Below are 13,724 nucleotides of genomic sequence, written 5' to 3' on the forward strand. Positions count from 1 at the left end.
GTGACTTGGGTCCCCAGTGATCCTTTTTACATGCCTGTCTTTATAAATGTTTGCATCTGCAGATGCACTGGGCTGTCCGCACCACTCTCTGCAGAGTCCTGCGACTGAAGGAAGTACGGTTCCTATACCAGGCCGTGATGCAGCCAGTCAGGATGCTCTCAATCGTGTCTCTTTAGAAAGTTCTTAGAATTTGAGGGACCATACCAAACTTATTCAACCGTCTCAGGTGAAAGAGGCGCTGTTGTGCCTTTTTCACCACACAGCCAGTATGTACAGACCACGTGAGATCCTGGGTGATGTTTATGCTGAGGAACATAAAGCTGTTCACCTTCTTAACCCCAGATCCATTGATGTCAATAGGGGTTAGCCCGTCTCCATTCCTCCTGTAGTCCACAACCAGCAACTTTGTTTTTGTGACATTGAGGGAGAGGTAGTTTTCTTGACACCACTGTGAGGACTTTGTCTCCGTAGGCAGCCTTATTATTATTTGAGATTAGGCCAATCATTGTAGTGTCCTCTGTAAATGTAATTAGCAGATTGGAGCTGTGGGTGGTGACACAGTCATGGGTATACAGAGAGTAAAGGAGGGGGCTTATTACACAGCCCTGAGGGGCAGAGGTGAGGGAGCCCATTCTTGCCACCTGCCGGCAATCTGGCAGCAAGTCCAGGATCCAGCTGCACAAGGCAGGGTGAAGGCTGAGGTCTCTGAGCTTCGTGTCGAGCCTGGAGGGAATTATGGTGTTGAATGCCGAACTGTAGTCCAAGAACAGCACTCTCACATAAGCATCCCTCTTCTCCAGATGTGTTAGGACGGTGTGTAGATCTGTGGCTATTGTGTCATCTGTCGATTGGCTGTACTGGTAGGTGAATTGTAGGGCATACAGCATGCTGCAGATGTAGTCCTTGACCAGCCTCTCAAAGCATTTGCTTATTATTGAGGCGAGTGCGACAGGATGCCAGTCGTTCAGACATGTTACGTTAGTCTTTTTAGGTACAGGAACAATGGTGGATATTTTGAAGCAGGAGAATACTCTACACTGGGAGAGGGAGAGATTAAAAATGTCTGTAAGCATACCTGCCAGTTGTGCCGAGCACATCCTGAGTAATCGCCCTGGGATGCCGTCTGGTCCCGCAGCCTTGTGACTGTCCACCTGTTGGAAACACCTGCGTACTTCGGCCTCCGAGATGACCAACCTGCTGGTCGTATCATCTGCAGGTCTCCTCAGTTTTGCTGACATTGAATCAAGAGTAAAAAAAAAAGATTTAGCTCGTCTGGGGGAAAGGCATCGATGTTAAAAACACCACTGTGTTTAGCTTTGAAGTCTGTGATGGTGTGCAGACCTTGCCTTAAGCTGTTTGTGTTGTTGGAAAGTTGAGTCTGAATCTTGTCTCTGTATTGTTGTTTCACTGCCTTGATGACTTTGTGCAGATTGTAGTCGTATTTCTTGAGTTCATGTTGGTTACCGGCAATGTAAGCTCTGTCTTGTGCAATAAGTGCTGCTCGCACGGAACTGTTGATTGAGGATTTCTGATTTGGAAAGACCCTGAGCAATTTCTGGGGGACAACATCCTCGATGCAATTCCGGATGGAACTCCTGACCCCATCCACAAACTCGGAGACCTTCTCATCACGGAAGACATTCCAGTCGGCGTCATCAAAGCAGTCCTGCAGCATGGAGGCCGATTGATCTGACCAACAGTGGGTGGTTTTAACTATGGCCACCTCTTGTTTCAGCTTCTGCCTGTACTTTGGCACCAGAAAAATGGAGGAGTGATCTGATTTTCCAACTGGAGGGCGAAAGAGCGCTTTGTAAGCATTGCGGAAGGGAGAGTAGCAGTGGTCGATTTTGACTTTGAGAATAAGTGCTAGACCTACACCATGAATTAAAAATAACATTAATTGCTTTGGACTGAGTAAATTTTTCATTGTTTTGTAAAGCCAGAGCTTTGTTTTTAAGTCCTAATTATTTCATTAAAAATATTTAGAGTAATTATACCTACTCTATGACCATGCTGGTGTCAGAAGTGGGGCTTTACTGTAATTTAAAAAAACTTCCAGAAATCTTATTCTTTTCGTTTTACTTGATAAGAATGTCAGTAATTTTTTTAATTCGGTTTTGGCCTGAGCCTGAAATGTACTACAACTTGATGTCAACAGGCTTTAAGCAGGACCTACTGACAAAATTCCAGCTTTGATAATTTCAACGGTTTCTGCATTGTTTTCACACTCTGGCTGACAATTGAAGCAAACTGTTGAACCTGTTGTGCTGTTCTCCCTTCCTCCTCCTCTTCAGTCCCCCCCCCCCATATTTTTGTTAATAACGTGTCATTAGGATCAACAGCATGGAGTATTTTTACTCGGCTGCTGAATTATAATGCAATATCTTCCTTTAATCACCTGCATTGCCATATTTCATCTCGCAGAAATGCGGACTAACATGGTTGGATGCTGACAGCATGACTGGGAGGAGCTTGCCCTGATGCAGCCTGCACATACGATAGCAGCAGCAGCCACCACACTGTCCCCCGCTTTACTGAGTCTCTCCACAGGCAGCTAAAGCAGCAGAGCACTTGGATTCCAAGTGCTGCTCAAACCTGCCACTTCCTCAGCAATTGTTTTAGGATTCTGCGGCAGTACTCGAACATATTCTGCACAGGATTTTGTATGGGGAGTTCTTGATTGAAAGATTGGCTCTTTTCACTGCAGAAGTGTTACGGTACTGTGAAACGCCCCCTCTACAATAGACCACCTTTTGCTTGATTTTTTTTTACACTGTCACTTTGGCAGCTATTTTCTCTTCATTTCTCTTCCCCTTTTGGCTTTTTGTTTTAAACTACTCCCTTTTTTTGGTAAAGCTGTGCTGCATCACTAAACCACATTATGCTGTGCCCTGCACCCTTTGCCTTCCTCCTCCACCTCTGCTAGGCAGTGGGAGTATGGATGCTGCTGTTGTGACGACCTCTCCTTCTTTTAGTCCACTGCGGATCGGCATGCTGAATAATCCTGCTGTCAATGGGTGAGGACATTGATGCACGAAAAATCAACAACAGCTTCCTCCGAGACCATAACTATGTGACAGAAGGTATTGTATTTTTTATTTCATTTTAATTCTATAGCTTTTTAACCTCTGCTAATAATTTACAATGCGTTCAAGAGTTGGCTGTATTCTTGCAGAATAGCAGCATGATCAGTGAAGTCATGTATTGAATACCTTATCAGATCAGAAATCAAGTAATGAGTCAGCAGATTTGCTTCAAATGTTCACCAGGGAGAAGCCTTTCAAATGCTGTTTAAAAGAAAAACCTGAGCAGGGTACAAAAAAAGCTTCGTCCTGATTTAGTTGAATTTTTAAATCAGATGTTAAATGTTGCCTCCTCTGACCTGTATTTGATAGAGGCCTGTTCGTTTAGAACTTACATTTGGAAATTTCTAGTATTTTCTAGTTCTATATCATGAATTTTGTCAATGTTTAGACTGCAGAGATTTGGCTCACTTGAGGGCTCCCCTACTTTGACATTTTAATTGAAGCTACTGTTCATTTTTGTCAGGTTTCTCAGTAGTAAGAGCTTTGAACAAAAGCTGTAATAAAAGACAGTACTAGATCACCATGGTGTGGTTTTTCTGTCTCTCGATACGTAACACAAAATGATGTGAAATGTTAAATTCTAAAACTGTTGTAGAAGTCTGTGGGTTAATTTGTGGTAATTTTTTTCTGATTCATTAGAAATCTGTTGCATCTATGTTTGTTCTTAACTATGATTTTGCTCAAAAGTCTTTTGTGTGGTAGTACTAATTTGTCTCATTGAAGGTGGGATGTACTTTCGTGCACTTAGTGTTTCATTTCTGTTGACTTGCTGATGAGATGAAACCCACAGGCCAGCCAGGTGCTGCTTTCCAAACAGGGGAGTTTCAAGCCCTTGCTTACTCTTGCACACCTCCTTGTGGCCAGAATGAAGAAAGAAATGCATGTTTTCTTCAGAATATGAGTATGCAGGAAGAGAAAGCTAGTAAATAGATTTAATGAAGTTCTCCATCAATATCAACTTGGAATTGGTGAGGAAAGAGTACAATTCTAAGTTGTGTAGAGTTGAGAATATTGATTGATTGGATACCACTGTGTAAGTAGATGCCTTTTATTAAGCTTAGTGTTCCTTTGTTTAGGTGGCGTCTTTTACCAATGTGTTCAAACTTTCATCCCAGTGCATTGCAGTTGGAGAGGGATGAGTCTAATATCCTGCTTATAACATAATGGCCAAGTGTTTTGGCTAAAATGCAAAATTGTCCAGAGATGAGACTGTTGTGATAGACTAAAACTGAGTCACAAGGACATTGTAAATGGGAAGTATAGAAGTCTTGTTTTGACACAACAAACTTCCAGGAGAAAGACAGTCTGGGAGAATCCAGGAGAATCTCATTCTCCCGGTATGTCTTGTACTTCAACACAAGGGATAAACAAGTAACTACTTCATCTACTTAAACTACTTAACCAAATTGACTTTAACATTTGTGATGGGTAAACTTACAGAATTTATAATGGTAGCACATCTCAACTGGAAAAACAGTTTTTAGTATTGATTACAGGTTCCAAAAGCCCCTGAGTACGTACTCCAGACACTCAAAATATACCCATTTTGTTGCAGTGTTGAAGGATGTCTTCAGGAATATCCAACTAACCAAAAGGTTAAATAACAAAGTGGATCTCTCCTGAACTGTGCTCTAATATGCTGATAACAGGAACATTAATTGATTATCTTCTATGTAGCTTCATTGGGACCGAATCAAAATGTCCCATACAAATAATTGGTTTCACTAGCTTACAATGTATCAGTTGGAAGTTAAATTGTGTACAGATTTTACTTTCAAAAGACTTTTGGTTCTTATTTCAGTTAATTGTCCCAACTACAGAATGATCTCTCATGGAGACAATATACTTGGGTGTAATCCAAATGTTATGTCCATTCTAGGAATAACTTAAATTGGGCAAACTACAATAATATGCAACATTTTGCTCAATCATTCAGCATACATCCACAAGTAATTTATATATATTGGCATTATTTAAAGTAAAGGATCAGAGGTAGGAAGAGCAATTGGGGAGGGGGTGTCTGTGTGTCTGTTGCAAAAGTTTGGCAACAAGCTTTCTTAGAGTCAGTGGCAACTGAAGGCATGGCCGTGAGTGTCAAAAGATCATGGGTGGTAGGGCTGCCTCACTGTAGGTCATTGTCTTGTAGAGCTGGATGAGTGTGGTATCAGTGCAGCATGATGTGTTTTGCAATACTGGAAGAGGATGGTGTCAGTGTAGCATGAGGAGTTTTGACACTTCAGTGACAAAGTTGCAACATCTGTTTAAATTTTCCTTTAACATATGCCCACCTTTATTAATACCATTGCTTTTGGGAAGACACGTTTAATTTGGTAGGGAATAGCCCACATCTTCCCGTAGAGATCTTAGAAAAACCTACTAGCCTTAAAATAAATAGTAATGTTAATCTGTTCACTCGTGCTTAACAGCTTGCAGAGTTGCTGTGTGACGTTGTCTGAAAGGGCAGAATATGGATATAAGTTTGAGCAGCACTTGCGATGCTTTGCTTCATATGAAATGAGAAGGAATTTTTAGCTGTGATGCATAATATAAATAAAATGGCTGAATTAATTAAGTAGTGCAACAACAGGGGGGGGGGGGGGAAGAAGTGAGGTAGTGTTCATGGGCTGTATTCAGAAACTGGATGCCAGAAGGGAAGAAAGTGCTGTTGAGTACCTTCAGACTTCTGTAGCTCCGCCCTGATGGGAGCAATGAGAAGAGAGCAGGTCCTGGGCGATGGGGGTCCTTAATGATGAGTGTCACCTTTCTGAGACGCCTATCCTTGAAAATGTTCTGCGTGCCCCAGAGACTAGTGCCCGTGATTGAGCTGACTAATTTTACAACTCTCTGCTGCTTACTTCGAACCTGTGCTTTTTGGGTTTAAGTCTGTAAAATGTAGATCATTTTGTTGCTGCGTTGGTGCTTTTTGCTATGGTATGTTTTTGTCAGCTTCGAGCTGTTCTTTATTCCTTCAGTAAAATGCTAAATATTCAGTATCTGAAATGGAAAGTGACCTTTTGAGAGAGAGGAAACATCTGTATGGCTTGTCCAAAAGTAATGGTGCCATATGTTTTGTTGTGAATAGCATATCCAGTAGAGCCCTTCAAATAAATAAGCATTGTACTAAGTGCAGTTTGAAATGATTTTCTGCTTTATTTTTTGCTCATAGACCAGCAGTGCAGTTCTTGTTGAGGCAGATTGCCATACTTGGTAATGACTCTGCAAATTGCAATACCGGGTGATGAAAAGCACTGACTGCATTAATGATATATTTCCAGTTCAATGTGAGAGTTATTGGTTTCAGGATTCAGATAGGACTAATCTCAAATTACAGCCCGAGATACTGTAAATGGAGTGTATTCATCTGATAATAATGGATATCTTGGGATTAGTCTCCATAATGAATTCTAGCGGTGAACAGACCATTGTACGCCATGTCACGTTGTTGACCAGTTTTGGTGAATTATTAATTTGTTATAGATGCTGGTTTTAACACTCTCCTCAAATAGTTCAGTATCACTTGCTTTTGCTGTGTAAGTGTCTACCACAAAACATTACAGATGAATTGAAGGGTAGGGAGACTACTCCACAATTTCAATGAATCAGTTTCTGTAAACTCTCACATTGATTTATAATTGCTCAGAAGGCCCATGTTATATCGTCAGAAAAAACACGTGGCTTTTTCAACTCTCAATTGTGTAGACTGCATTTATTGTAGTTAGTCCTTGACTAGTATGCAAGCTCAGGAACAAAAGTATTCTCGTTCATTGATTCTGTATAAAAAAATAATGTAAAATGACTGATGTAAGCAACAATGCTCTGTGGGACTGTAACATTTTTTTCTAATGAACATATAGAAGTTTTTTAAGAGTGCAAGCCATGAAGCAATCGTGCAATTAACTTGTACTTCTAAATGAGAACTTCTGTTTCTCAGTGGCGCGTACGAAGTGTCTGGTAATTGGTCAGAAATTGTAGCAGTTGAAGTGGTCTTGCTTACTTGGTGTCCCCTGACCAAAGAAAGGAGCAAGTCTGTGTTGTTGCTGTGTAGGTAGGGGGCAGACATCAAGCATTGGGATGTCATTGTGATGACTCTGTGATAGTTGTGGATTTTGCTTTCATTGATCTCCACAGCCTGCTTGTAGCCCGTATTGCTGTCATCTTAATCTTGCAGCTCATGGCTTGATTTCCTGGAGACCTTTACAGGCACGTGCCCAGGCATCTGTAGGGTACAATTCTGTAGTGATTTGGCAGAAAGCATGCAATGAACCTAGCATCATGAAAAGACGTGATGTCTGATCCAGCAGTAAATAATTTTGGTCTGGTTGCTCCTAAAGAAAGCTCCAAATGGGATTGTTATCATTAAAGACCTTTGTGATCTCTTTATAGTAAATTGCATTGTATGGCAGTGGTGAAGTGGATTGTGATGATGGTCAGTGTAAATCAGTAAGTTTGCAGGTATTATGGAAAATGGTGGCTGTGGGCCACGAAGGTTACCTAAGGCTCGAGCTGGGTATAAATCAGATGAAAAATTGGGCAGAGTTTTCACAGGTGGGATTTCATCGTGACAAGTATGAGGTGATGTATTTTCAGAAAGGAAACCTTCTACGCTGCCAGTGTAGTGGCTTAGTGATTTGCGCTGCTGCCTTAGTGAGGTGAGCTTGATCCCAGTCTTGGGTGTTGTCTGTGTGCAGTTCCCACAGCTGCTGTGGTTTCCTCCAACATCCCGGAGATGTGTTTGCTTCTCTCAATTGCTCCTGAGTGTTGTTGAGTAGTAAAGAAGGCATATCAAAGGGAGTAAGTTGCAAGGAAATTGAGGGCGGAGATTATACAAGTAGGATAGGTCTGGTGGACTGTGTGACAGCCTCCTCTGACATAATAAATAAGTAGAGAGCAAATACAGAGGACAAGTAGAAATGTAAGGTGAAATGCAAGAGTTCAATAGACAGTGGAATCCTAACCTGCATCTTCGCTTCACTTAAAATATGAGCAATGGTCATGATCCGAAATTGCTGAATTTGACATGGACGAAAGCAGCTCTTCTACTCACATGGTTACTCCCAAAAAAAGTCCCAGTTCTGGACAAAACATTAAGTGAAGTCAATTGCTTCATTCATGAGTAGTGCTTTGTAAGATGTCTGGTGCTTCTAGCCTTTGGTGTGAAAAGATGACTTGCAATAGGCCAGGTTGAGTTTTGTTATGTTTTATCGTGCTCAGCTGTCATGTATATAACCCTATGGTGTAGCGTATGTGTGTGAAAGTGATGAGGCATGTGTGCTTGCTGCTGGCGTTTAGGGCAGCAATGAGGGTCCTCCATCTTACTGTCCTTGCTGTTGCTCACAAATGTGGAAGGACTCTTCATTGCTGTTACAATAATAGCTTGTTTGACCAGTCAGGGATTGTTAGCCTTGAGCTGAACCTCCGTATGGTGGACCACTCCTAGTCTGGCCTCTACCCTTTGACGTTTTTGGCATGGGTGGCCCTACCAAGAGCCAAAGCTCTCCCCGACTCAAATCTCATAACTGTGACAAGGTTGTGGTCCTCTTTTAAGGGGAGTCATCTGTTCTGATGATCAAATAACAAGGTGTGAAGTTGCTCTGTGCAGGCTGAAACTGAATCAGATCAATATGTATAAAAACAAAAAATGCTGGCAGAACTCAACAGGCCAGACAGCATCTATGGGAGGAGGTAGTGATGACGTTTCAGGCCGAAACCCTTCATCAGGAGTTGTGTGTTTGCAAGTGATGCAAATTTGTGGTGTTGTTGCAAAAGGAGGATAATTTGAGCTACAGGACAGCATTGGTTTGTGAAGCCTAGTGCCAAATCAGTATCACATGGAATTTAATCCTCATAATTACGGTGATGCACATTTGGAGGTCTTAAAAAGGCATAAACAATGGTGGGATGCAGATAATAGTGAGGAACAAGGACCTTAGCAACCATACCCTAGGATTCCTGAAGACAACTTCGTGGGAAGATTAAGGAACATTCTTTAATTATCTAGGGCAGGGAACACAAGTGGGGAGTTCCTGGTACAACTTTTAAATGTTGGTTAGACCGCAGCTGTGGTACTGTATTCATTTCTGTTGTTGCAGCATAGCAAGGATGTGATTATACTGGAGAGCTGCAGACAAGATTCACCATGGTGTTGTCTGGGCTGGATCACACAAAGGTGAGGTTTATTTTCAATAGAGAAAGCTGAAGGGTGGGAGTGAAGAGGATGAGCAGAAAGTGATGCACAAAACAATTGCATAAGGTATTTAGAAACATTTTCCCATAACATGTGCATAAAACAGGGTGTAAGTTAAAGGCAAGGGGTTTAGAGGGAATCAGAAGTAATATTTTTACTCGGGTGGATTGTAATCTGGAACACATTGCCTGAGTGGCTGGTACAAGAATTTGAGTTTCAATATTGAAGAATTATCTAGACGTGTGCTTGAGTTGTCAAGGTGCAGATTGGTGTAAATTAGATGTTAAATGGAATTAGTATAAAGATTGATGTTGACATGGTGGATAGAGGGATCATTTCTGTGCTGCTTGACTGCCTTTGACTGAATCCAGTGTTGAGTCTGGAAGGCTGTAATGTGCCCAGACTGAAGATGAGTTGCTGCTTCAGCTTGCATTGTTCCTCGGTCTAAGTGCAGGAAGCCACAGGCAGCTCAGTCAGGCTGGTAAATGAAGTGGGAGGCCAAAGAGTACAAGAAACTTGTGTGTAGACTGAATGCAGGTGCGTTCAACCAGTCTGCACTGGGCTTTTCGAGGGCAGAGGTGAACACAGGGTGAACGTTGAATGCAGTACACTGGATGGGAAGATGTACAACTGAATTGCCACAAAGAACATTTAGGTCTCCTTGTAGCGGAAAGAGAAAAATGTAGAAGGGCAGATGTGGCATCTTTGGTAGTTGCATGGGTAAGCGCTATAGGTAGGGAGTAGGCTGGTGAGGATCAAGGTACAAACCATTCAAGTGTAAAGGGAAATGGTCCCTTAAAATTTGGGGGAAGAGGAAGAAAAGATTTACATTGTGGTGAAATCTGGCTAAAGGTTGTAGAAATTGTCAATGATTTGTTGCATGTAGAGGCTATTGGAGTGGTTGAAATTCAGGGAAGGATTGAGAGCTGGAAATTAACGGGTAGGATTGACAAAGTTAGTGGATGTTGTTTGGTTGGATTTTCAGAAGGCCTTTGACAAGGTCTGAACATGAGGCTGCTGAATATCCCTCTACTATCAGGTAGAAGGTACTGTAGCATTAGGACAAAAACTAATAAGATAGGAAACAGCTTCTTCCTCCGAGCCATAGCACTACTGAGTTCCCTGTCGTCACCGTCTTTTAGCATGCAAGAAACGCTAGTAGTGTTACACTATTCATTTTTTTAGCTTGTATCATATATGCACCTTATTACCACAAGCAAATTAACAAATACTGTTTCTGTTGTGTGTGTGTGTCAGTTGTATGTATGTACTATGTTGTGCACCTTGGTCTGGAGGAACGTTTTGTTTGGCGGTATATGTATATAATTGAGTGACTGTAAATTGAACTTGAAGAATTTGTGGTGTTTTAGGAAGGATATTGGTATGGTGTGAAGATTGGCTGACTGGCAGGAGGCAAAGGACCTTTACTGATTGGCTGTTGGTGACTAGTGGCATTCTGCAGGGTTTGATGCTGGGATCACATTTCATGTTGTACAATAAGTCAATAATTTGGATGATGGAATTAACTTTCTGGCTATGGTTGCAGACGATGCAAAGATATGCGGAGAGGCAGGTAGTGTGGCTGAAGCAGGAAATCTGCAGAAGGACTTGGATTAGGAGAAAGAGAATAGAACTGGTAGATGGAATATAGTGTAGGGAACTGTATGATCATGCACTTTGCTATAAGGATTAAAGGTATAGACTACTTCCTAAACAGGAAGAGAAGTCAGAGGTTCAAAGGGACTTGGGAGTCCTTGTGCAGATTCCCAGAAAGTTAACTTGCAGGTTGAGTCAGTGGTAAGGAAGGTTGCATTCACTTCCAGAGGACTAGAAAATAAAAATAAGGATGTAATGCTGTGGTTTCATAAGGCATTCGTCAGACTGACTTTGGGGGATTGTGAGTAATTTTGGGCCTCTTATCTAAGAAAGATTGTGCTGGATTTGGAGAGGGTCCAGAGGAGGTTCACAAGAGTGATCCTGGGGTTGAAAGGATTTAACATGGTGCTTGATGACTCTGGGCCTGTACTCACTGCAGGTTAGAAGAATGAGAGTGGAACCTCATTGAAACCAGTCGAATATTGAAAGGCAAGATGAAGTGGACATGGAGATGAGGTTTCCGAATGTGGCAAAGTCTAGGACTGGAGGGCACAGCCTCAGAATCGAAAGCTGTTCACTTGGAACAGTTAAGGAATTTCTATAGCCCGCAGGTTGTGGCTCTGTGAAATTTATTGATACAGACTGTGGAGGCAAAGTCATTGGGCATACTTAAAATGGATGTTGATATGTGCTTTATTAGTAAAGGTGGTAAAGGTTGCAGGAAGAAGCCAGGAGAATGGGGTTCCAAAGGATAATAAGATCAGCCATGATTGAATGGTGGAGCAGACTAGATGGGCTGAATGGCCTAATTATGTGCCTATGCTTTATAGAAATCTGAGAGATGCCATCAAGGGCTCTGTGAACAATAGCGGCGGGGGGGGGATGGGGTAATGTTGGTGCCTTCCATTGGGGAGGAGTAAAATATTTCAGAGGCATGTGCTTTTTGGTCTCAGTAAGTGCAATGGAGATGGGAGAATGGATTGTCATTGGAGAAAGTAAAATCAGATAGCTGTGGCATCTAATGACTTGTAATGTGTGTTTGTGGCTGGCTGCACCTAAAATGTGATGAAATGATCCAGGAAAAAGTCAGGGATAGTGATTTCAGAATGAGTGCAGGAAGCAGCACCTGTGCAGTCTTGTGCTGGAAGAATAGCTGAGGAGAGAGTGTAGTTGCAACAAAGACTATTCCATTGTACTAACAAAAAGGGACGCTTGCCTTGGACTAACTCAAGTTCACAGCGCTTCACCTTTTCCTATTGGAGAAAGTAGGTGGAGTTGAAGATAAAGTTCTCCAGTGTGAAGATGAGTTCAGGCAAACAAATCTGTTGGTCCAGGGGAACTGGTTATGACTCTATGAAAGGAATAAGCCACAAAATGAAGGTGATGCAAGATTCTACATCCATGGCAGAGATGACCAGGTTGGGACCAAAGAACTGGAAACTGTCAAAGTAGAGGAGTGCATCAGAGAAATGATGGATAGGGGAGTGAAGGTCCTAAACCAGGGAAGGTAAGATGGAGTCAAGGGAATAAGAAAAACAGTTCAGCAGGCAGGAGCAAGCTGAACCAAAAGGTGTGCCTGGGCTATACTAATGATGCATCTTGGGCAGGAGAGGGAAGAGGCCTGTGCAGGCACCACTGAAGCAGTGTATGGCACAAGCTGTTCTCTAGACTGACATATTGGACCCTCCAGTCACTATTTCACATCTTTTGCATTCTACTTTGCCTATACTCTCACCCTAACTGTTCTCATCTCGTAGCCTAAATCCCTGTCTATCTGGTCCCATTGACTGAGTGATCTTGCCCCACAACAGCCTTGGTCTTAGCTGATCAGAGAGATTCTCTCTGTATTATTCAATTTCCACCAGAATCAGGTTTAATGTCACTGGCATTTGTTATGAAATTTGTTATTTTGCAGCAGCAGTACAGTGCAATATATAATAAAAAGAAAATGATAAATTACAATTAGAAATAAAAGTTACTAGTTTAATGAGAGCAAAAAAAAATAGAGAATGTACATGGGTTCATTATCTGTTCAGCAATCTGCTGGTGAAGAAGCTGTTCCTAAAATGTTGTGTGTCTTCCAGCTCCTGTGCCACCTCCCTGATGGTAGTAATGAGAAGAGGGAATGTCCTGGGTGATGGGGGATGGTTTCTTAATGATGGATACCACCTTTTTTGCTTAGGCATCACCTTTTGAAGATGTTCTTAAAGCTGGGGAAGCAAGTGCCCATACTGGAGCTGGCCAAGGTTTACAACCTGATGCAGCTTTTTCCTGATCCTGTACAGTGGCTCCTTCATGTCAAACAGTGATGCAACCAGTTGGAATGCTCTCCACGGTACATCTGTAGAAATTTGCTGGAGACTTTGGTGATGTATCAAGTCTCCTCAAACTCTAGTGAAAATTGTTGCTGTCATGCTTTTTGATGGCATCAATATATTGGGTCCGAGATAGATTTTCAGAGATGTTGACACCCAGGAACTTAAAACTGCTGATCCCTCAATGAGGACTGGTATGAGCTCCCTTAACCTTCTCTTGAAGTCCGCATTCAGTTCCTTGTTCTTACAGACATTGACTGTCAGGTTTTTGTTGCGAAAGCATTCAACCAGCTGATCTACCTCATTCCTGTATGCCTCCTCATTAAATCTGAAATTCTCCCAATAATAGTTGTGACATTGGCAAATGGCCATTGAGCTTTGCCTAGCCACACAGCAGTGGATTCAATATGCATGCTTGCAGTGTGCTGGTGATGATTGTCAGCGATGTTATTTAAGAATGCACTGACTGTGGTCTCCTGATGAAGAAATCAAGGATCCAGTTGCAGGGAAGTCCAGAGCCCCAGGTTTGGAACTTGTTGATTA

At 42.1% G+C, this 13,724-nt stretch overlaps 1 protein-coding gene across 2 annotated transcripts in view; it reads left to right on the plus strand.

The window, feature by feature from the left end:
• Window positions 1–2,496: 2,496 nt before the first annotated feature.
• The window catches only part of LOC132391704 (serine/threonine-protein phosphatase 2A 55 kDa regulatory subunit B gamma isoform), a 194,761-nt gene continuing 183,533 nt past the window's right edge, over window positions 2,497–13,724 (plus strand). Inside the window, exons 1-2 of one of the 2 annotated variants that reach the window (XM_059965250.1) lie at window positions 2,497–2,717; window positions 2,976–3,083. In XM_059965250.1, coding sequence (XP_059821233.1) covers window positions 3,014–3,083 — 70 coding nt within the window. In that variant the 5' untranslated portion in view covers window positions 2,497–2,717; window positions 2,976–3,013. Of the gene's footprint in view, window positions 3,084–13,724 lie in introns of both variants that reach the window. The other variant, XM_059965251.1, reaches the window with a different exon arrangement.

This window comes from Hypanus sabinus, chromosome 3 (genome assembly GCF_030144855.1).
Source record: "Hypanus sabinus isolate sHypSab1 chromosome 3, sHypSab1.hap1, whole genome shotgun sequence".
NCBI classification, from domain to species: Eukaryota; Metazoa; Chordata; class Chondrichthyes; order Myliobatiformes; family Dasyatidae; genus Hypanus; species Hypanus sabinus.